At 38.5% G+C, this 22,457-nt stretch overlaps 1 protein-coding gene and 5 non-coding genes across 6 annotated transcripts in view; 2 read left to right on the forward strand and 4 right to left on the reverse strand.

Annotated features, from left to right (window-relative positions):
• Positions 1-22,457, reverse strand: part of LOC148074820 (uncharacterized) — a 72,308-nt gene that overhangs the window by 20,266 nt on the left and 29,585 nt on the right. Inside the window, exons 10-15 of the mRNA XM_087796131.1 lie at positions 20,604-20,882; positions 20,049-20,407; positions 16,193-16,341; positions 15,817-15,936; positions 15,583-15,742; positions 15,353-15,392 (exon numbers count right to left, since the gene is read on the reverse strand). Of these exons, the coding sequence (XP_087652257.1) occupies positions 15,353-15,392; positions 15,583-15,742; positions 15,817-15,936; positions 16,193-16,341; positions 20,049-20,407; positions 20,604-20,882 (1,107 nt within the window). The remainder of the gene's footprint in view (positions 1-15,352; positions 15,393-15,582; positions 15,743-15,816; positions 15,937-16,192; positions 16,342-20,048; positions 20,408-20,603; positions 20,883-22,457) is intronic.
• Positions 2,059-2,271, forward strand: LOC148074823 (small nucleolar RNA U3). The gene has a single exon (XR_015711934.1). It is a non-coding gene; the product is annotated as a small nucleolar RNA U3 (small nucleolar RNA).
• Positions 3,142-3,354, reverse strand: LOC148074824 (small nucleolar RNA U3). Its single transcript, XR_015711887.1, has one exon. It is a non-coding gene; the product is annotated as a small nucleolar RNA U3 (small nucleolar RNA).
• LOC148074825 (small nucleolar RNA U3) lies at positions 8,432-8,644 on the reverse strand. Its single transcript, XR_015711953.1, has one exon. It is a non-coding gene; the product is annotated as a small nucleolar RNA U3 (small nucleolar RNA).
• LOC148074826 (small nucleolar RNA U3) lies at positions 9,463-9,675 on the forward strand. The gene has a single exon (XR_015711954.1). It is a non-coding gene; the product is annotated as a small nucleolar RNA U3 (small nucleolar RNA).
• On the reverse strand, positions 17,072-17,284 carry LOC148074827 (small nucleolar RNA U3). The gene has a single exon (XR_015711888.1). It is a non-coding gene; the product is annotated as a small nucleolar RNA U3 (small nucleolar RNA).

The following is a 22,457-nucleotide window of genomic DNA, read 5'->3' on the forward strand; positions in this document are numbered from 1 at the left end:
GTTTCCTCTAGTGGTTCAAACATGACATTGAGCTCAAACAGTAAATATATTTGAATGATTTTCAGTCATTTTCATCAATTCAAGAACCATTTTTATCATTATTTTATGGACAGACTTTCTGTAGTTAAAAAAACACTTGAACTATCTTCAGTTCCCTCCTGGTCAGTGAGCTCTTGGTGCTCTACGATCTCTCCAACATTGTATGGTCTCACAGGAAGTAAAACTGCCTGTTCTTGGTACTATTTACCCACAAACCTTAGCATGAACTGGCCCTCAAAAGTAAACCTGTCAGAGAAAGTAAAGGTCTCAGGCAACAGCAGGTTGAAAGTGGGGATATAAGCAGTGGAGAAAATAAAAAAATTAACTTTCAGGTTGAATTATAGAATTAAAATATATCATTTTTACTTAAAGTATACAATATTTGATTGTTTTTTAAGTTGATAAATCTCATACAGAAATAAAGTTGTCTAATAAGCTACATTATTTAACTTCATCAAAATGTCTTTAAATCCATTTTAATTAACATTTTCAATCAGGTTTTGTTTTTACACACAAATGAATGTGATCAGTATCCGTTCATGGTGATTGTCCTTATCTGCCACAATGATTCTTCCCTGACTGAATATCTTTTGAGCGTGTTGTGTTGAGTCTGTAATGCTGCCAACAAAGTTATGAATCTACAAGTTTCCTGACACACTTCGACTAGAAATTGTTCTTGATGATAGTTCATTGAAAATAATTCTTCTCACTTTTGTTTCTTTGTCAAGATGAAACATTAAACATTTCCACATGGTTGGTTTAAACACTCAATGTGAACATTTTGGTGCATGTGTTGAACTTTCATTTGGATTAATATGTAAGTTCACAGTATTGAGGGGAGGAATATGATCAGAGTGTTGGTTTTCCATTTTAAAAGTGTAAATATTGTCTCATTCTGCACTTTGTCCAGGACGAGAACACAGTCTTCTCTTTCAGTCAGACAAGCCTACTCTTGGGATGAAGGTTTTTGATCATCCATTGTGCCGACCAAGGCTTTTCTATGGTTTTCCACCAGTGTTTCCTCTTTCCTCTTGAGAACAGTGAGGCTCGAGGGTTTGAGGTTGATTTTAGTGGCACCAGAAGCTCCAACAAATCACTGGTTCCTCAACTGGTTGGCTCTACAACAAACTGAAGAAATGCTGACTCTGCTCTCTGTTCTAATGTTGACCACAAACTGTTCTTTGTACTGTAGTTCACAGAAATAAATAATATTTTACTCAACATTATTCATTAAATGACATTTGTTTCTTATAATATTAACTTTACTCCATGTTTTGTAATAATGTAGGAACTTACTTTGAAAGCTTTATGGTTCATGTGTTTGATATAAACATACATTTCATGTTGTGTGTTTAATAGTGATGTGTTGATGAAGCCAAATGAAACAGTGTCATGTTGTTTAGAGGTCAGTAGGTGGCGCCATCAGTTTAAAAATGATGTGATGTTTCATTCGAAAAATTGTTCAAAACAATGGAGAATAGTGCAGAGACCGCCATCTAGTGGAAAAATAATGACACTGCTTCATGAAGAATACTTACAAATTATATTATTTTTATTTATTTTTTTTTTTTAGAATCCCTTATTAGTCCTGCGAGGGGAAATTTAACCATTCACACATACTGATGTGAGTAGGCTGCACACTTGCGCCAAGTTCACCATCAGGAGCAATCAGGAGCAATCAGGGTAAAGTGTCTTGCTCAGGGACACAACGACACAAGCTTGTCTGGAGCTGGGATTGAACCTGCAACCTTTTGGACTGCAGGCAACCACTCTACCATCTGAGCTATGTCGCCTCTTTGTTTATTCTAATATTGACTTTACTACGTGTGTTTTTTAAATAATGTAGAAACCTAGTTTGAAAGTATTGTGGTTCATGTGTTTGATTTGTAAATACATTTCAAGTTGTGTATTTAATGTGAATCACACAGTATCATGTTTGTTCAACTAAAATAAAAAATCAACCATAACTATAATAGTTTGGTGTGAGGATGGAGTGTGATGTTGGTGCAGAGTTAAGTTAAGACTATACTTTCAGGGATCATTTCTATAGTTCTTAACTTAAGAAATGTGTTGGTAAAGTGTTTGGTGTCACTAACCATGATGAAGAGTTGTGATATTCCTTCCTGAGTGTGAAGCAGACAGAGAATAATGATTCACTTCATATGTTCTCTGTCATTGATGATCCTTCTTTACTTCCTTGTGCAGTATTGAGAGGAATATGATCAGAGTGGTTGTTATGTTCAATACAATATATGAAAACATTTGTATATGTTAATCTACATCTCTACTGTCTCCTTGAGCAGATACATACAACTCTCCACTGGAGGTAGATGCTCTTGCTCATTCATTGTGGTCACTTTAATCTTTTCCACTACAGTGTTTCCTCCTCCTGCTCTTGAGGAGAGTGAGAGGTTTAAGGTTCATTTAGTGGCTCCAGCAAAAACAAGCCCTCATCTCTGTGACAGACTGCTTTGACCAGAAGAGTGGTGAAGGTCTGATGAAGCTTCATGAAGCAGTGTCATTATTTTCCACTAGATGGTGCTCTCTGCAATATTTTCCTTTGTTTTGAACAACTGTTTTAATTAAACATCACTTTTTTTTCTTCTTTCGTTTAGACAGTATTTATATTCTTACACAATTGACACCAGAGAGTTTAGTCTGAAGAATTTACTAGTTTACTGTAAATCTATTGAATTCCTAAAAAATCAGGCATCCTGGAGAAAAAAGTTCTGTTCATAAACAATGCATTTATTTATCTGATTAATTTCACAACAAAGTTATCAGCAAAAATATATCTCAACAACCATATCAGTAATAGTTGTACGTGTGTTTAAATATTCAGGTTTTTAACAAAATACAAACACATATCTCTACTAGTCTCACAAATCAATGAATCTGACAAATAAAAGTTTCTGCTTCTGAATCCTTTAAGCAGAAATGATGCCAAACTTGATGGTTTGTTAGAGCAAATGAATCCTAAAGCTTTAGTTAAGGATGAACTACTCTAATGGAAGTCTTCAGTGGTTCATGAGGCTTAATCTCACCATTACTGCTAAACTCATAGAAACGTTTGAAATTTAACCATCTTGTTATGAACCAACAACCACTCTGATCATATTCCTCTCAATACTGCACAAGGAAGTAAAGAAGGATCATCAATGACAGAGAACATATGAAGTGAATCATTATTCTCTGTCTGCTTCACACTCAGGAAGGAATATCACAACTCTTCATCATGGTTAGTGACACCAAACACTTTACAAACACATTTCTTAAGTTAAGAACTATAGAAATGATCCCTGAAAGTATAGTCTTAACTTAACTCTGCACCAACATCACACTCCATCCTCACACCAAACTATTATAATGACGGTTGAATCGTTGTTTTTTTTCATTTCACAGTTTATAAACAACATCTATACAAAAACAACAGGTTACCTATGTAACCTTGGTTCTACAAATGATTGTGACACTCTCTATAGGATGATTCTATGGATAACCTCTCTTGGCCCTGACTCTGAAAAAGAACAAAGCACTCACCACCTCTTTACATGTGACCTGCACTGAAACACACCAGCAATATATTCGTGCCTCTGACTTTCTTCACCGTCCTCAACTAGCAGACAAGTGGACACACTGGACAGAGTAGATGAAGATTCATCCACTCTGGACCAGAGTGAAGGGGTGGGTAGAAAGCCCAGAAGGAGACCACTCTGGTCCTCACAGTGCAGGTATGAACCTTCTAAAGAAAGAGGGTTCAAACATAGCATGACAGTTGCAATCCGTCTGATGGACAAACCAAACATGTCATCAGTACAATTAGCTGACACTGACGTGAGCAGCAGAAGCATCTTGAGGGACAAAATGTCCAAATGTCATCTGAGGCCAGAGTCTCAGTGGTCCATGAAGAAAACACTTCAGCAGTGGTAAGTAGTGATGGTCTGATGAAGCTTTATGAAGCAGTGTCATTATTTTCAGAGAACACTAGATGGCGGTCTCTGCACTATTTTCTTTTTTTTCAAACTTAAGTTTTATTAGAATTTTCCACATTAAGGCAAACACACATACATCACAGAAAATAAAAAACACAAAACAAAAATAAAAAAATGAAAAAATAAAAATGGGGGTTGTTCATGTTTCTTACATGCATCTTTCAATATATAAAGTACACACTGATACAGTCCAAGTATTTCACAGGTGTCGTTGTTGTGTAAACAGAGTCCACTTTTTCCATTTTTCTATAAATTTGTCTTCTTGTGTCCTTATCCTGTGGGTTAAAAGTTCCATTTCAAAAACTCCTTTGACAATGTGAGTCCATTCTTCCACTGGTTTTCGTATTGTGCCATTTTTTGGTAATGGCCTTTTTAGCGGCTGCCACTAGTATTTTAAATAAATATTTGTCTTCCTTGTTTACAATGTTTGAATTTAAGCCCAGGTACAAAATTGAACATGCAGGTGGAATATTATAGCCCAAGATGTTTTCAACTGCTTCATGCACATCCTTCCAATATTTCCTGATTTTAGAGCAATACCAGAAAACATGAGCATCGACATTGACTTCGTTACAATCTCTCCAACACGACTGGTCCGATGACAGTTGTCTGCTTTTAATTTTTGGTGTAATGAAATATCTTATTACATTTTTCCAGCAGTGTTCCCTCCAGATACGAGAAGATGTCGTAGAATGCTGCGTCTTCCAAATATGTGACCATTCTTCTTGACTTATACTGATATGGAACTCTTTTTCCCACTTTTCCTTTACATCATTTGTTGTCTTTCCCTTAGTTTCCATCATTTGCTTGTATAATGTTGAGACAATTTTACACTTCTTGCCGTTATAGGTTCCAATCAAAGTTTGGATTATACCATTTCTGTTTTCATTCATGTTTGGTTTAATTTGTTTGTCATAGAAGTCCCGTAATTGTAAGAATCTAAAGTGGTCTCTGTTATTTAGAGAGTATATTTGTTTCAGTTCTTGGAAGCTCATCATTTTGCCATGTTTTGTGTCTGTGCATATTGCAGTTAAACCTGGATCCACTGCCTGAACTGTAAATCCAGATTATTTGGAGTGAAATTGTTATTGTATGCTATCCAACTGAATATTTTAATTTCATTTTCCAATTTGTGTTTTCTGACCACCTTGAACCACATTTCAAGTGTGAATTGACTTATTGTATCTAATTGGTTACTATATTCCTTCATGGTTTTTCTGTCTCCAATTAGACTTCGAATTTCCTGATCTCTACATTTTTCTTCTAGATTTTTCCATTTTGCGTCAAAGTGTTGGTCACACCAACTTATAATTGGTCCTATCTGGGCCGCAAGATAGTATCCTCTCATGTTTGGTAAAGCCATCCCACCTCCCTCTTTACTAATCTGTAAGGTTTCAAATGTTACTCTCGGGTTTTGTCCATTCCATATAAATCTAGAGAACAATTTGTCCCACACTCTGAATAGAATCTCTGGTACCTCAACTGGTAATGCTTGAAACAGGTAAAGTAATCTAGGTAGGATGTTCATCTTGATTGTATCTATTCTTGAACTCAAATCCAGTGTAAGGGGACCCCACTTTTCTAGGTCAGTTTTAATTTCTTTATGTAGTTTGCTATAATTTTCTTCAGACAGTTTCTTGTATTCCTTGGTCAAGGTGACCCCTAGGTATGTTATCTTTTTGGCAAACCAATTTGTGTTTAATATTATTTTGAGATTCTCAGATGGAGTAAAATTCATTGCCATAATTTGCGTTTTTGCTCAATTTAATTTGTAGCCAGAACAGGAGCCAAATGCTTCCATGTGTTGTATTACTTTTGGAATACTAGGTTCTGGTTCTTTTAAATAACATATTATGTCATCTGCAAAAAGTCCAATAATTTGTTTTTCGTGATTCATTTCTATACCTTTAAGTTCCTTGTTTTGTCGGATTGCTTGGGCCAATGGTTCGATACAAATAGCAAAAAGAGTTGGTGAGAGGCAACAACCTTGTCTTGTAGATCTTTCTAAGGTAATAGGGTCTGATAGACTAGCATTTATTCTTATTCTTGCGGTCGGCTTTTGATTGAGCGATCTAATGCATCGTATTGCTTTACTATTTAGTCCAAATTTCTCTAGTACAAGATACAGGAATGACCAATTAACGCAATCAAACGCTTTTTCTGCATCAAAGCTTATGAGGACAGCTGAGATGTTGTTACGTTCCACATGATCTATTACATGCATAGTCCTCCTAATATTGTCATGCGTTTGACGGCCCTTGATAAATCCGGTCTGATCCTCATCAATTATCTCTGTCATGAATGTGCTGTATCTTTTTGCTATGATGGAAGTGTAAAGTTTATAATCTATGTTTAATAATGAGATCGGCCTGTCGTCTTCACACTTCTCACTGGTTTTCTTTTTTGGGATAACTGAGATGATAGCTTCGCTCCAAGACGGAGGAATCACACCCTGTTCAAGAGTGTAGTTAAATGATGTGTGTAGCATCGGGGTCAGCTGTTCATTGAATGTTTTATACCATTCAGACGGTAAACCGTCACTACCTGGTGATTTATTTGATTTGAACCTTCCAATTGCTCGCTCTATTTCCACTTTTGTTATCGGTGTTGTTAGGAGGTCATTTTGCTTTGTGCCGATGCATGGTAGATCTAGTGAGTTAAGAAAAGTTTTGATTTGACTTATGTCGGCAGAAGGTGGTTGTTTATACAAATTCTCATAATCATTTCTAAATTTAGTTTCTATTTCCTCTAAATCAAAAGTGGCTTCATTTGTTAAAGCATCTCTAATTTTATGAACGGAGCGGTCGATCTGCTGTTTTTTAAGTCTTCTTGCCAAAAGTCTCGTTCCTCTTGACCCCATCTCGTAATATGACTCTTTTAAATACCTAGTTCTTTTTTCTACTTCTGAATTTAATTGTCTTTTTATGTTATCCCTGGTTTCTTGTATCTTTGGAAGTAGAGTGGGGTCCTGGCTGTTTTTGTGTTGTCGTTCTAACCTTAGTCGTTTTTCTTTCTCGTCCTTATATGCTGCTTCTCTTGTTTTTTTCAGTAAAGAGCACTTTGCTATAATATTTCCCCGCATAACTGCTTTAAGAGCATCCCACACTATTGCAGGGTTAACCTCACCATTTTCCTTTTCTTTTTGATATGTGAAAATATCATTTTTGATTTCTTCAACTATTTTTTTGTTGTTCAGAATACCAATATTCAACCTCCACATTGTTTTTTTAACTCGTGATTTTAGTTTAATTTTGAATATTACTGGGCTGTGGTCAGATATATCCGCTTCTCCTATTACACACTGTTCTACTTTGTAAAAATCTTCTTGATTTAGAAAGAAATAGTCGATCCTTGCATAGCTTCCGTTAGGTGCAGAGTAGTGTGTGTAATCCCTGTTTTTTGGATGTAACCTTCTCCATAGATCCATCATACCGTAGTCTCTTAACATGTTTTTCATTGTTTTTGTAACATGGTTCATATTTCTTCTATTGTTGGATGGATCTAATGTACTGTTTAATACCACATTGAAGTCTCCTCCACAAATAAGTGTCCCATTCATTTCTGTTACAATATTGTCAAATACCTGTATATATATACACCAATTATTATCTTTTATATATACATATATATACTTTATATGTGTATATATAAAATATAATAATATAACAACAACAACACTTCATCAATGCTGAGGCATTATAGAGCCCTGCATGAGAGCTTGGAGACCAACGAGACAATTGAACCAACGTCAGGCAAGCTAGATGGCTTCTTTCAAATTCATTTATTTACTATACTACTGTTTGTTATTTATTTTATGTGGTCACTTACATGCTTTTCTGTTTTAGGAAGCAAACTCTGGCATCGTTTAGATGCCACAGTACAGCAGACCAGGCCGAGGAATGAAACGGTTGATGCTACGGTGGCGGTGAAGACCTACCTCAACGAACACAATATTCCTAGAAACGAGGACCCCCTACAGTACTGGGCGAAATGTAAAAATATACACCCATCTCTCTTTCAGCTGGCCATGAAAATACTGTGTACCCCGGCTTCATCCGTCCCCTGCGAAAGGATTTTTTCCAAAGCCGGGGAAATAATCAGTAAAAAAAGAAACCGGCTAAAGCCCAGTACTGTGGGAAAATTGCTTTTTTTAAATAAAAATGAATAATTATTCAAAAAAAAACAAGGTTGTCAAGCACATTTTTTAATATCAGAATCATTTGCGCACAAATATGCAATGCTCCCAATTGTCCACATGATGGCATGGTCGTGCAAATGAAGCCTCACGAGGCTTTGCTCCAAAGATGAACTACTCGGCTGGGAGGCTTCGGTGCTTCATGAGGCTTCATCTCACCATCACTACCATAGGATGTTTATATTAAACTTTGACAGAACCAACAACCACTCTGATCATATTCCTCTCAATACTGCACAAGGAAGTAAAGAAGGATCATCAATGACAGAGAACATATGAAGTCAATCATTATTCTCTGTCTGCTTCACACTCAGGAAGGAATATCACAACTCTTCATCATGGTTAGTGACACCAAACACTTTACAAACACATTTCTTAAGTTAAGAACTATAGAAATGATCCCTGAAAGTATAGTCTTAACTTAACTCTGCACCAACATCACACTCCATCCTCACACCAAACCATTACAGTGACGATCCAAAGGTGACCTTTGTGTTGAAGGAATGGCTTCATAAAAATCATTGTAAGGACCTGGAGTCTCTTAGTCAGTCTCCAGATCTAAACCTCATAGATCACAGATGTCAAATCAGTCCAGAAAAGTGCTTGTTCTTTGTAGTGTAGTTCACAGAAATAAAGATTTTTTTACTCAAAATGATTCAATAAATGACATTTGTTTCTTATAATATTGACTTTACTCCATGTGTGTGCAAGCTTTATGGTTCATGTGTTTGATATAAACATACATTTCATGTTGTGTATTTAATAGTGATGTGTTGATGAAGCCAAATGAAACAGTGTCATGTTGTTTAGAGGTCAGTAGGTGGCGCCATCAGTTTAAAAATTATGTTTCATTAGAAAAGTTGTTCAAAACAATGGAAAAAAGTGCAGAGACCGCCATCTAGTGGACACTTAAAAAGAATGACACTGCTTCATCAAGCTAAGAAGTACAAAGCACTTTCAATACTTACAAAGTATTTTATTAATTGACTTTTGTTTATTATAATATTGACTTTACTTTTTGTGTTTTTTAAATAATGTAGAAACCTAGTTTGAAAGTATTGTGGTGCATGTGTTTGATTTGTAAATACATTTCAAGTTGTGTATTTAATGTGAATCACACAGTATTATGTTTGTTCAAATTAATGAATGCAGAAGAAAAATAATAAATACAAAATCAACCATCACTATAATAGTTTGGTGTGAGGATGGAGTGTGATGTTGGTGCAGAGTTAAGTTAAGACTATACTTTCAGGGATCATTTCTATAGTTCTTAACTTAAGAAATGTGTTTGTAAAGTGTTTGGTGTCACTAACCATGATGAAGAGTTGTGATATTCCTTCCTGAGTGTGAAGCAGACAGAGAATAATGATTGACTTCATATGTTCTCTGTCATTGATGATCCTTCTTTACTTCCTTGTGCAGTATTGAGAGGAATATGATCAGAGTGGTTGTGTTGTCAAAGATAAATGTACACTTATCAGACAATAAAATAGTTTGAATGAAGGTTTATTCAACATGTAAATTAAAAGTGCTCACACTCATTTGTTTCAAGGTGAGATGAGACATCAAACTTTTCCATGCATTTGCTATTGGGTGTCAATCTTTCATTTGAAATAATGTCACAATATGTTTTGCATTTTCTTTAAATGAAATGTTATTTTTAAAATGTTTTGTATGTTTTATTTGTATCTGTATTGCAAAAACAAAGCAGGAGTCATTCATGATGAAGTGGAAAAAGCGAGCCATCTGCGGCGCCATCTAGATGTTACTAATGAAGTCCTGAGGTCGTCAGTCAACAAGATGTTTGCCAAGATTGTTCGATGGTCTGCTAGTGTTTAGTTTTAGTCCTCTTGACTCTTTTGTCTCAAAAAGGCACAAATCCACTTATTAATCTGATCAACAATTAAATTGATTATTGTTGTGGAAAATAATAAAAAAAAAAGTTTTTTTACATTTGTTGTTAAATTGAATATTATTTTCAGTTAAATGACATTTGTATGTATTGTCTTCTAAAAAAGTAAAAAAATATATAGAAAATTGTAGAAAATTGAAAATATAATTTTACAGGAAAAAAAACTGAGATTTAATTATATTGTAAATGAAATTGTAATTTATTAACGTTTTGAACAGAACTCAAATCAGAAATAATATGCTTCAATTTTATTTTACTTTATTCCACATATTTAATTTAAAATATTTTAAAGCTTGACTAATGTAACTAACGTTTTTTATTTAAACATGTTCATTATAGAATCATATTATTACTACTATATACATTAAAATACATCAATGAAAATTTCCACTTTTGGCACAGTCTCGTTTCAAAATAATTATGTCAAATGTAGAAAAAAGAACCAACCTTAATATTATTCCACAACATCATTTATTATTTGTATTGACCATTAGTAATGTATTTATTCATAGTTTCAGTTTTCTTTGAAGAAATAAATAACAATTTCTACATTCATATAGTTTTATTTTGTTATTATATAACAATTTACAAACAAGTAGATCAATCGCATTTTTTAACACTAAAGTGTTTATATTAACAATATTTTATTGATCAATTGTGACAGGACAATATTTAACTTATCTGAAATGTAAACGCCTTTAAAAGAGTCGTTGAAGTTATAAATTCCAATATTAATCCAAGATTTCAAGTAAAATGGCATCTTGCTCGGACGGTACAAGCTTGACAACAGCGCCACCAAGCGGAGAGAGGAAGAAGAAAAAAACTACCATTCTCCACTTTTCATGCACTTCTTTAATATATCAGTTTTCCATATTCACAACAAATACATTAAGCTCTTTCTCCGTATGATACAGCCTTAAATATTTGTACACGCAACTGTTTTTCTTTTGCCTATCAAAATGTCTCTTAAATTGAACATTTTATAATTTGTTACATTTGTAGTTTCCATGCCTTCTAGCAAACTTGACAGTATTTCCTTTGTACAACTATTTACAGGTGGAACGAAACAAAAGAGAAAACGTCATGATCATTTTCAATTGAAAGGTTTTTGTGTTTGTGTGCGAGTGTAGGGAGTTTAAGGTGCAGGCAACAGGTCGAGAGAGAGGGAATGTTCCAGAAGAGTTGGTGACTGGAGCAGAGCTCAAGAGATATACAAGTCAAAAAAAAAGATAGAATGAGGCCGATGTGCGTCTAGCCCTGCACAGGTAGATATCCCGGCTGATACTGATGTGTGGAGGAGGCGACCACTTTCTTTTCAACTCATGTCAGCTCGTGACAACTTGGCTGTGACTTATGAAACATGAGTGATATCAGTGAACACGACCCAGGCCAGCTTCTCCCCGTGAGTCCAGGATGAACATGTGACCCGACTTCATCCATATGTGTCTCCGACAAACCATTCATTTTTACATTGAATTGTTTTTGTGGATTTTTGCGACACTATGTCACGATGAGTTTCTTTCGAGAGGAACCTTTTGATTAGAGCTCCAATGTATTTGAAAACCTATTTAAATGTTACAAATATGTGATTAAAAATAATGTTTTAGGTGCTAAAGTTGAATAAAAAAACAAACACAGAAGGTGTCGGAGACGTTTCTGATTCACTTTGATGATTCATAATTCAACATTTCATTTCAAAGTCGACCGAATCATTGTCATCAATCCATCAAAATATGAATCACACATCTTAACAAAACAAAGATCACTCATCATGAATGTGCGAAAGGTAAACTTGTGATGTTGCTCAACCGTAAACACAGTAGCCATGTCACGATACTTGGATATGAAAAACTTCACCGGAAGCAGCGTTCATGGATCAGCAGCCAAGAAAACCCTGAAAGGACGTGGATGTTATTTTCCTCATCTTGACTTGTCATCTGAATTCAATTGAAGGGAACTCTTGTTGTGTATGGTTTTGGGCGATGAATATCAGTGGACGACGCTAAGACAAGTGTAACTTTGAGGTGTAAACTTCAGCAGGATAAGAGCTGATCATGCAACAACCAGCAGCAGCCAATCATTGAAGTAAGTGACAACAAAAAGACCTTTTAAGAAGAGAATATCTTACTTTTTTTCTTCATGTACACACACTTTCCTCTGTAAACCTTTTGCTGATATTTAAAAAAAAAAAGTAAGACTTACTGTTGTTATCAACTGATTGTTTAAATGAGGGTAGAAAACATAGTTAGCATTCAGTCAGCTAAGTGCTAAGCTACGCTAAGCTAAGCTGAGAGAAAACAAGAGTGTAAAACTCCACACCAGAAGCAAAATATGTCGTAATGATGTTGCAAAGGGGGTCAAGGTAGACGTGTACGATGGACGACCACCTCTCTGTCCGTGTTTGAACACCTCTCATCAAGCTAGCAGTTGTTTTAGCTCTCATTGCTGTAGGAATGTTCACCCTCCCTTTTAAAAAAACAAGAGCCTCCTCCGGTTCATCATCGGCTCTTCGTCTCGGGACTCATGTTCCGATCAAAAAGGCTTCAATGCATTTTCTACAAAGTGCAAAGTACACAAGCGTCCAAAAGAAAGACTTGTTAGCTTAGATTCTGAAAGATTAGCTCATAAAACAAACCAAAGAAGTCACTTTAAATATGTAGGTATCTGCAGGCCTGCCTGTACAGAAAAAAAGGCAAAAATAAAACAACAGGTGGATTCTAATCAGGACACATGCCGGGATGAGCAACGTAAAGAAGTGTGGACGATAGAGAATGTTTCAGTGAGTAGCAGAGTGCAATATTAAAGCCATGTGATCCAAGAGAAGCTTTTCTCGTCACATGAAGTTAAAGGAGGCGAAGCAGGACTCGTCAGTGCCACATTTTGTGCTGCACAGAACCTTCTCTTGAAAAGGCAAAACACAAATTGAAAGATGAAGGAGATTCAAGTCATAGTTACAGGGTGAACCCCCCTCGCCGGGTCTCAGGACATCCGCCTCCGACAGACGCCGTCGTCATCGCCGTGCAGGCTCTGTCCTGAGTCGGCCTCAGTGCAGTGGAGATGACCGACCTTCGACCTGGCCCGGGGAAGAACCATCCCAAAACCTCTTTTCTGCCGTCTCCCGTGTCCTTCTTCAGCGGAGCGCTCCAGTCCTCCTCACAGCCTCGACCACCGGTCCTGTGTCTGAGTGTGCTGGGCGGTGTTCGGTGGACGGACTCCTCCAGCAGGTGGTCAGAGGGAGGAACACATTCTGCTAATATTCACTTGTTGGTGATGAATGGATCCACCGAAGGGACTTTTGAGAGGTGAAGAAGAAGGAGGGATGAACTGGTGTGAAACAGCACACATTACTTAAACGCCGAAAACTCCCCTGGGAAGCTAAAAAACAAAGGAGACAGAATTTTAGTAAGGTAAGGTAAGGTAAGGTAAGGTAAAACTTTATTGATCCCTCAGGAGGTCTCCTTTGGGAAATTGTTTTTTACCAATAGCCAGCAATTTTTCATAAACAATAAAAAATAATACATAAAAAATAAAATAAGAAGAACATAAAGAGGAAGAACAAGATGACACAATCTAAGTCTAAAGACAAAGACAAAGGACATAGGTCAAGGAAAGAAAAACAACAAAGACAAAGATACAGAGACTAACATGGAACAGAACATCCAGATACTTTCACTCCACTCCTGCCCCCGAACTCAGAATTGTACAATTTAATAGCCCGAGGGATGAATGAGTCCCTGAGTCTATTTGTTTTGCACCTGGGTAGGAGCATTCGTGCACTCATTCTGCTTCTCTGCTCACTGATGACAGTGTTCAGAGGATGACTGTCATCATCCATGATGGACAGTAGTTTGTTCAATGATATCCTCTCAGCAACTGTCACCAGTGAGTCCAGCTTCATTCCAACCACAGAACCAGCCCTCCTGATCAACCTGTCCAACCTGTTGACACTCCTCTTGGACACATTTCCACCCCAACACACCACAGCATAGAACAGGACACTGGCCACCACAGACTGGTAGAACATGCAGAGGAGCTTCTTGCAGATGTTAAATGATCGAAGCCTCCTCAGAAAGTACAGTCTACTCTGAACCTTCTTATACACATGGTCTGTGTTGCAGGACCAGTCCAGTTTACTGTCCATCCACACACCGAGGTACTTATAGTTGTCCACTATCTCCACCTCGTCGCCTCTGATGGACACTGGACGTGGCTTTGTCCTGGACCTCCCGAAATCCAAGACCAGCTCCTTGGTTTTTGAGGTGTTCAGCTGCAAGTGGTTCCTCTCACTCCAGTCCACAAAGTCACATATCAGACTCCTGTACTCGTCTTCGCTGTTGTCCCTGATGCATCCAACAATGGCAGTGTCGTCAGCATACTTCTGGACGAGACTCAGCTCTGAGTTGTAGCAGAAGTCTGAAGTGTAGATGGTGAAGAGGAGAGGGGCCAGTACTGTCCCCTGAGGTGCTCCTGTACTGCACACCATAGTGTCAGACTTGATGTCCTTCAGCCTGACATACTGTGGTCGATCAGTAAGATAGTCCGTAATCCAGGAGACCAGACCAGGGTCCACATGCATCTTAGTCAGTTTGTCCTGCAGCAGAGTGGGTTGGATAGTGTTGATACTGTAGTGATGGATTGACGAGCATATGTCAGCAGTTATTCAGCTGGTTCTTGAAATAACCCAATAGACATTTTGAATTGTCAGGTTTGGACAAAACTTCTGAGATTCATGGGAAACTGAAGTGAACATGTAACATTCTGTCGTAAGCTTGGGACAAGAGACAGAGGACACCCTGGACAGATCTCAACTTCTATACATTTAAACCATCACACGGATATCAAATCATAAACACTTCAATAATCCGCCATTAAGTGACGCTAACCTGCTGTTGACCAATGGCGTTTGTGTTTCTGTCATGTGACGTGTGACTTACCTCCACAACTTTATTGACACCACATTAGAACAATTTAATTCGTACAAGTGTTATTTATTTATTTTTTAATTCACGAACATTTTAAACCTTGTATAATTACAATTACACACACACACACACACACATGCACATGCACACACACACGCACACGCACACGCACACACACACACACACACACACACACACACACACACACACAAAAGACTAAGAGCACGCAGACGCGGAATGGTTGGAAAAAAAGCCACAGGATGTTTGGGAAATGTTGCGTGTTGATCTTTACCTCCCTCCGACCTCGGTAAGCACTGATCACGAATCAGATCCTGTAAAGAATCAACATTTGTGTTACTATTATTATAGATAAATAGTTTAAGGAAAGAATATACAACGTCGGATGAAATCATTTGAACATTCATCCATTTTTTTCAGATGCAGGCAGAACCTCTGACTACTTGGTTTCACATTCTTACATCAAAAATCAAGTCATTTATATCAACAACTGTTGCATCTCACATCAATGTTGACAGGCTCGATGGTGTTGATATGGACGTTGGGTGCGGACGACGAGCGGTCCCGCTGCCCAAACTGGTTACGGTGGTCTTCCTCATTGGGCCGGAAACTAGGTGGGATGGGTATGGACTTGGACGGGGACACAGTGGCGTGGCATATGGATCTGGAAAGGTTTGAAGCCATCAATAAGAGAGAGCACAGAGACGAACACGCAGAAAGGGAGAGAGCGGGGATTACCCTGTGGAGTCTGATGGGGGGAGTGAAGGACAGACTTCGGACACGGGGGTCGTCCCTTCTGAAGAAACTTCCTCCTGAGTGAAGGGGTGGTGCTCGAAGAACTTGGAAACTAGCAATAAGCTTGAACCACAAAAGAAAATGTTATTAAAATCAAGTTTAAATGAAGGTTTTTTACTGAATGTTATCCTGCTTATATATTAATCTATAACTGCACACATGTTTATAGATGCATCAGGTTAAAAACAATACTTTCTTTATATTAAATTGTTAATTATTTAGACGAGCTTAAACTGACCATGACCTCAGTGAAGAGTCAACACTTTAAATCACAGCTTAATTTAAGATTTTGTACAACTTCTCAAGTGACACAACTTACTGTAACTGGTCGTAGTTGACACACATAAGAGGAACCTCGGTGCTGCAGCGCTGGTGGAACTTGTACCCCCATGTCTGGCAGCGGAACCCCTGGAAAAGCAGCTTCCTGCAGAAGTCGCAGAAGGCCAGAGTGAAGAAAGTCTTCCTCACCTAAAACTGATCAACTTTAATGCCAAAACAATTTAGAGTCATGAAGATGGAGGAGAACTTAGGTCTGTATCTGATGTGCTGATAAAGTACAATTTATAATAATAATACCTTTCATTATTAGTCATTATTATTAATGATTTGAACTGAATAAACAGACTCCAGTCAAGCTGGTTTTTTACTAACTAACTAGATTCATATCGTATTAAATATAAGGAATAAGTTACCAAGACTCATTGGACAGCAGGTGGCAGTGTCATTTCAGAGATTGCTTAAACGACATTATAGTTTTTAGGTTTTATATGATACAACTTTTAAAATACATAATGGAATATAACAAAAAAAAAAGTGTACCTTGCTACAGACTTTTGTGTTTTTAGTATTAATATGGAACCTTGCAAACATAAGTGAAGTCAATCGCTCACACACGACTGACCACAATGCATCTGATTACAATAATTCAATAATGCTGTTTCACTTTCAAGGGACACAAACTCAAAAATGTTTTCAATACAAAAATAAACCTTTACTTTGGGATACTTTTGTGTTTTTATGTGTGTAATTCATTGCTTCTTGGACAGATCCGTTTAGTCTGTCAATTTCAACAAAGACTAAGACATATGAGATTCAGTCTTTACATTAAAATGAAAATACTTTTGTTTCTTTTTGTTAAAATTAAAAAAGACAATTAGATTAAAACTTTCCTTGATAGTTTATTGTCTTGAACACAACAACCACTCTGATCATATTCCTCTCAATACTGCACAAGGAAGTAAAGAAGGATCATCAATGACAGAGAACATATGAAGTGAATCATTATTCTCTGTCTGCTTCACACTCAGGAAGGAATATCACAACTCTTCATCATGGTTAGTGACACCAAACACTTTACAAACACATTTCTTAAGTTAAGAACTATAGAAATGATCCCTGAAAGTATAGTCTTAACTTAACTCTGCACCAACATCAAACTCCATCCTCACACCAAACCATTACAGTGACGGATGCATAGTTTTTGAATTTTAAAATGTTACTGTCATTCATTTGATTGCAAAGAGATGAGACTAGAAAACATAATTGTAGTTTCATAGTTTATACACAACATGTATTCAAAATCACTACGTTCAATTCCATAATTCATCTAAACTGTGATTATTGATCACCATGACATTAAAACAACTATATCAGGTTATTTTATTATGCATTACAAACAATTGTAAACATTAAACAATATAGTTTAATACAAGGGAAAATACATTTGAACAAGAGTTGTGTTTGATGTTAAAGTTAAAACGTTTTTTCAATTATTAACATTCTGACTTAGGTGAGCGACTCACAGCTAGGGGGCGATCTAGGTGGATTGTTGTGGTGTCCTCTTCCACGCTGCAAACAGAAAGCAGTTGAGTGCAGTGAGGGCGTGACACACAAGTCTCATAGAGGCACACCTGACTGGTGCAGGTGCTCGGGGGGCGGAGTCAAACATCCACACTGGGCGTCTCACCACACCTGTCCAAATGTGTCGTCAGTGTTGCACATTTGAGCTCTGGCGGGATCTAAGATGGCGGCACAGGTGTGGCGTGAGATCGGCGTCTCATGGTTGTGTAACCTGATGAAGTTTGACTTGAGAGAAGCAGGTCAGAGAGCAAACCTCCACAAACACATTCAGCCGACTCAGCAGGAAACTTTGAATCAAGTTTCTACATGTGAATTGTCGGCACAAGCTCTTCTGGATTTTTCTTCTACACAAAAGTGGACACAACTTATGTGCACCTGTTCAGCACAAGACGAGTTGATCAAAGCAATACAGTCATATTTAGGACATGAGTTGATCAGGAAACAGAAGGAGAGGTCAGAGATGTTGACCTTTCATAACAGCTGCACAAATGGATTCTTTCTGAGCCTCCACTGACCCTCAATGACAAGTGACTTTACTGAACATTTGGAGTCCAAACACATGTGGACGTTTTCTGTCCATTTATTTGAAGATCAAAACACACAAGAAATGAAGCAGCAGTTCAACTATGTTTGACAAGATTCTTCACCTCTGACATCACAACTGACGCTTCATTAACTAGTGTCTACACACCAGGAAGAAAACACACAAACTATTACATGAACACAAAACTGTCTGTGCGTGTACTTGTGTGTGTGTGTGTGTGTGTGTGTGTGTGTGTGTGTGTGTGTGTGTGTGTGTGTGTGTGTGTGTGTGTGTGTGTGTGTGTGTGTGTGTGTGTGTGTGTGTGTGTGTGTCTACACATTCATAAATTTGTCACTGTGTGTCTGATTTTTTTCCGTTTTGGTTTTTGCATGTTTGTACTTCTGTTTGTTATTTGATGTGTAAATACATGTGTTTGTTATCTTTTTATTTGTGTGTGCGCTTATTTTCAGGTTTGTTCAACTGTTTCCGTGAGTGTGTTTGGGCATGTGTGCCTGATTTTGTGTGTCAGTACCTGTTTTTAGACTCTGTTTGTGTGTATATATTTTCCGTGTGTGTATCATTTTGTCTACAGAGACATCTGTGTGTGTGCGTTAGTTATTGTGTGTTAGTGCTTTTGTTGCGCCAGAGAAGCATGTGTTTAAGTATTTATGTGTGTGCATTTCTGTGTAGTAGTAAAGCACATGTGTGTGTGTTTGCAGTTGTTTGTGAGTGCATTTTTGTGTGTCAGAGATGCATGTGTGTGCATCCTTGTGTGATGGTGAAGCATGTGTGTGTTTGTGTGTGATTGTGAGTGAGTGCATTATTGTGTTTTAGAGAAGCATGTTTGTGAGTGTTTGTGTGTGTGCATTTATTTGTGTTAAAGTGAAGCATGTTTGTGTGTGTTTGTGTGTGTGCATTTATTTGTGTTAAAGTGAAGCATGTGTGTGAGTGTTTGTGTGTGTGAGTGTATTTGTGTGGTACAGAATCGTGTGTGTGCCTTTATCTGTGTGTGTGTGTAGTTTTCATAACGGCTCAGATCACATGACATCCTGATGTGAGTTTCAAACACATTTCCAGTGAAGGAACAAAGATCAGCAGCTCTGACGTCTGCAGAGTCTCAGAAGAAAAAGACGTTTCTTGGTCGATTCCTCCTGAAACACGGAGACAGAAAAATGTATCAACTTGTAAAATCATGCGTGAAGTGAGTCTTGAAGAAAAGTGACAATTATCATCCACTGACTTTAGTCTCTGTCCACGGGCGGATCCTTCAGATGGTCCAGCTCCGAGCTGGGGGCCGCTGTAAGATCACAAACCCTGTTAGCTTGTGTGCTTCTCACCAGCAGATGAAACTAGTGTCAACACTGATGCTAGCATGCTAGCACTCTGTCACATGGTCAACATCTGAGCTGAGACAAGATCATGTACTTACAAGACGAGTCAGAGTCGCCTGAAATGGAAAGAAAGAGGACAAATTACACCTGAAGAAGATGAACATAGAAGAGTTCCTCTGACCTCTTCTCATCTCTGCTGACCTTCTTTGACCTTCTATTCTTTCTCTCCAGTATCTGGAGATGATCTGGATCAAATCACAAACTCTCACCTTTCTTCTTCTTCTTGTAGATGAAGTATCCAACCACTGTGAGCACCAGAGCGGAGGCAGCGACGGCGGCCATGATGATGTACAAGGTCAGGAAAGTCCTGGCTGTGGATGGAGAGCAAAGTAAGTGGAGACATGATCAGGTGACCAGTGTTAGAGACGTGGTGGGGCCTCATTCAGCAGATCCATGCTGACCACACCTGGACTCTCATCTGGATGAAAGAAACCTCTGGAGACACCAAGAAGGTTCTGAAGACTCTTACCGTTGGTCAGGATGTTTGACGGATCCAGTTTGGTGACCACGTCTTCCGGAATGCCGTCCAGTTGAAACACACACTCGTACCTGGACCAGTCGTCAGACGGGAGTTTCAGGTCCACCATGTTCTGGAAGGTTCCGTCAGGGTTGGGGAGGATCTCTCCGTGTTCCACGTCCTCGTGCAGCTCCTCTCCGTCTTTGGTCCAGAACAACATGGCTCTGTCGGGGTAGAAGCCTGTAGCGTGGCAGGTGACCGGAGAGCTGGCTGTCTTCTGGAGGAGAGACACTCGTGGACGCTCTGAAGGGAGAGACACCACACTTCAGAGAGAAAGTCAAAGGATGGACAGAGAATGAAGGAGAGGAGGAGGAGGGAGGACAGGGGTGGAGGTGAGGAAAAGAAGATAAGAGGAGAGAGAGAGAGAGAGGACATGAGGAGAGAGAGGAGGGAGAGAAGGAGGAAGGAGAGCAGAAGGAGAAGAAGGTCATGGAACTACCTGTTCTCATCAAGGTTTTGCTCCCAAACTTCACAAACTTCTTCAGATCATTTGGACATTCCTGGGTGTAAGAGAACTTTTTCTCTTTCTTTATGCCTTCATTCTGGTCCCACTTGTGTTTGGTGATGACGGCCTGAGGACTCGGAGCGACCCAGGTCAGAGTCTGAAGGTCAAACACGATGAAGTCTTCTCCATCATAGCCGTACTGTAGGTAACCTTTGACCTCTCCAGTCTCATCGTCCCACTCACAACCGTTCATCATCTGAACGATGTGAACACCTGAGAGAGAAACCAGAGTGAGACCTGATCTACTCCTCTGTTTAATACTCCACTGTGATCTACTCCACTGTTTAATACTCCACTGTGATCTACTCCACTGTTTAATACGCCACTGTGATCTACTCCACTGTTTAATACTCCACTATGATCTACTCCACTGTTTAATACTCCACTGTGATCTACTCCACTGTGATCTACTCCACTGTTTAATACTCCACTGTGATCTACTCCACTGTTTCATACTCCACTGTGGTCTACTCCAGTATTTAATACGCCACTGTGATCTACTCCACTGTTTAATACTCCACTGTGATCTACTCCACTGTTTAATACTCCACTGTGATCTACTCCTCTGTTTAATACTCCACCGTGGTCTACTCCTCTGTTTAATACTCCACTGTGGTCTATTCCACTGTTTAATACTCCACTGTGGTCTACTCCACTGTTTAATACTCCACTGTGGTCTAACTCTGTTTAATACTCCACTGTGATCTACTTCACTGTTTAATACTCCACTGTGATCTACTACACTGTTTAATACTCCACTGTGATCTACTCCACTGTTTCATACTCCACTGTGATCTACTCCACTGTTTAATACTCCATTGTGGTCTACTCCACTGTGATCTACTCCACTGTGATCTACTTCACTGTTTAATACGCCACTGTGATCTACTCCACTGTTTCATACTCCACTGTGATCTACTTCACTGTTTAATACTCCACTGTGGTCTACTCCACTGTTTAATACTCCACTGTGGTCTACTCCACTGTTTAATACTCGACTGTGATCTACTCCACTGTTTAATACTCCACTGTGGTCTACTCCACTGTTTAATACTCCACTGTGATCTACTCCACTGTTTAATACTCCACTGTGATCTACTCCACTGTTTAATACTCCACTGTGGTCTACTCCACTGTTTAATACTCCACTGTGGTCTACTCCACTGTTTAATGCTCCACTGTGATCTACTCCACTGTGATCCACTCCACTGTTTAATACTCCACTGTGGTCTACTCCACTGTTTAATACTCCAATGTGGTCTACTCCACTGTTTAATACTCCACTGTGGTCTACTCCACTGTTTAATACGCCACTGTGGTCTACTCCACTGTGGTCTACTCCACTGTTTAATACGCCACTGTGATCTACTCCACTGTTTAATACTCCACTGTGATCTACTCCACTTTTTAATACTCCACTGTGATCTACTCCACTGTGATCTACTCCACTGTTTCATACTCCACTGTGGTCTACTCCACTGTTTAATACTCCACTGTGATCTACTCCACTGTTTCATACTCCACTGTGATCTACTCCACTGTTTAATACTCCACTCTGGTCTTCTCCACTGTTTAATACTCCACTGTGGTCTACTCCACTGTTTAATACTCCACTGTGGTCTACTCCTCTGTTTAATTCTCCACTGTGGTCTACTCCACTGTTTAATACGCCACTGTGGTCTTCTCCACTGTTTAATACTCCACTGTGATCTACTCCACTGTTTAATACTCCACTGTGGTCTACTCCTCTGTTTAATACTCCACTGTGGTCTACTCCACTGTTTAATA

Source organism: Callionymus lyra, chromosome 7, assembly GCF_982586985.1.
Source record: "Callionymus lyra chromosome 7, fCalLyr1.hap1.1, whole genome shotgun sequence".
Classification (NCBI taxonomy): Eukaryota; Metazoa; Chordata; class Actinopteri; order Syngnathiformes; family Callionymidae; genus Callionymus; species Callionymus lyra.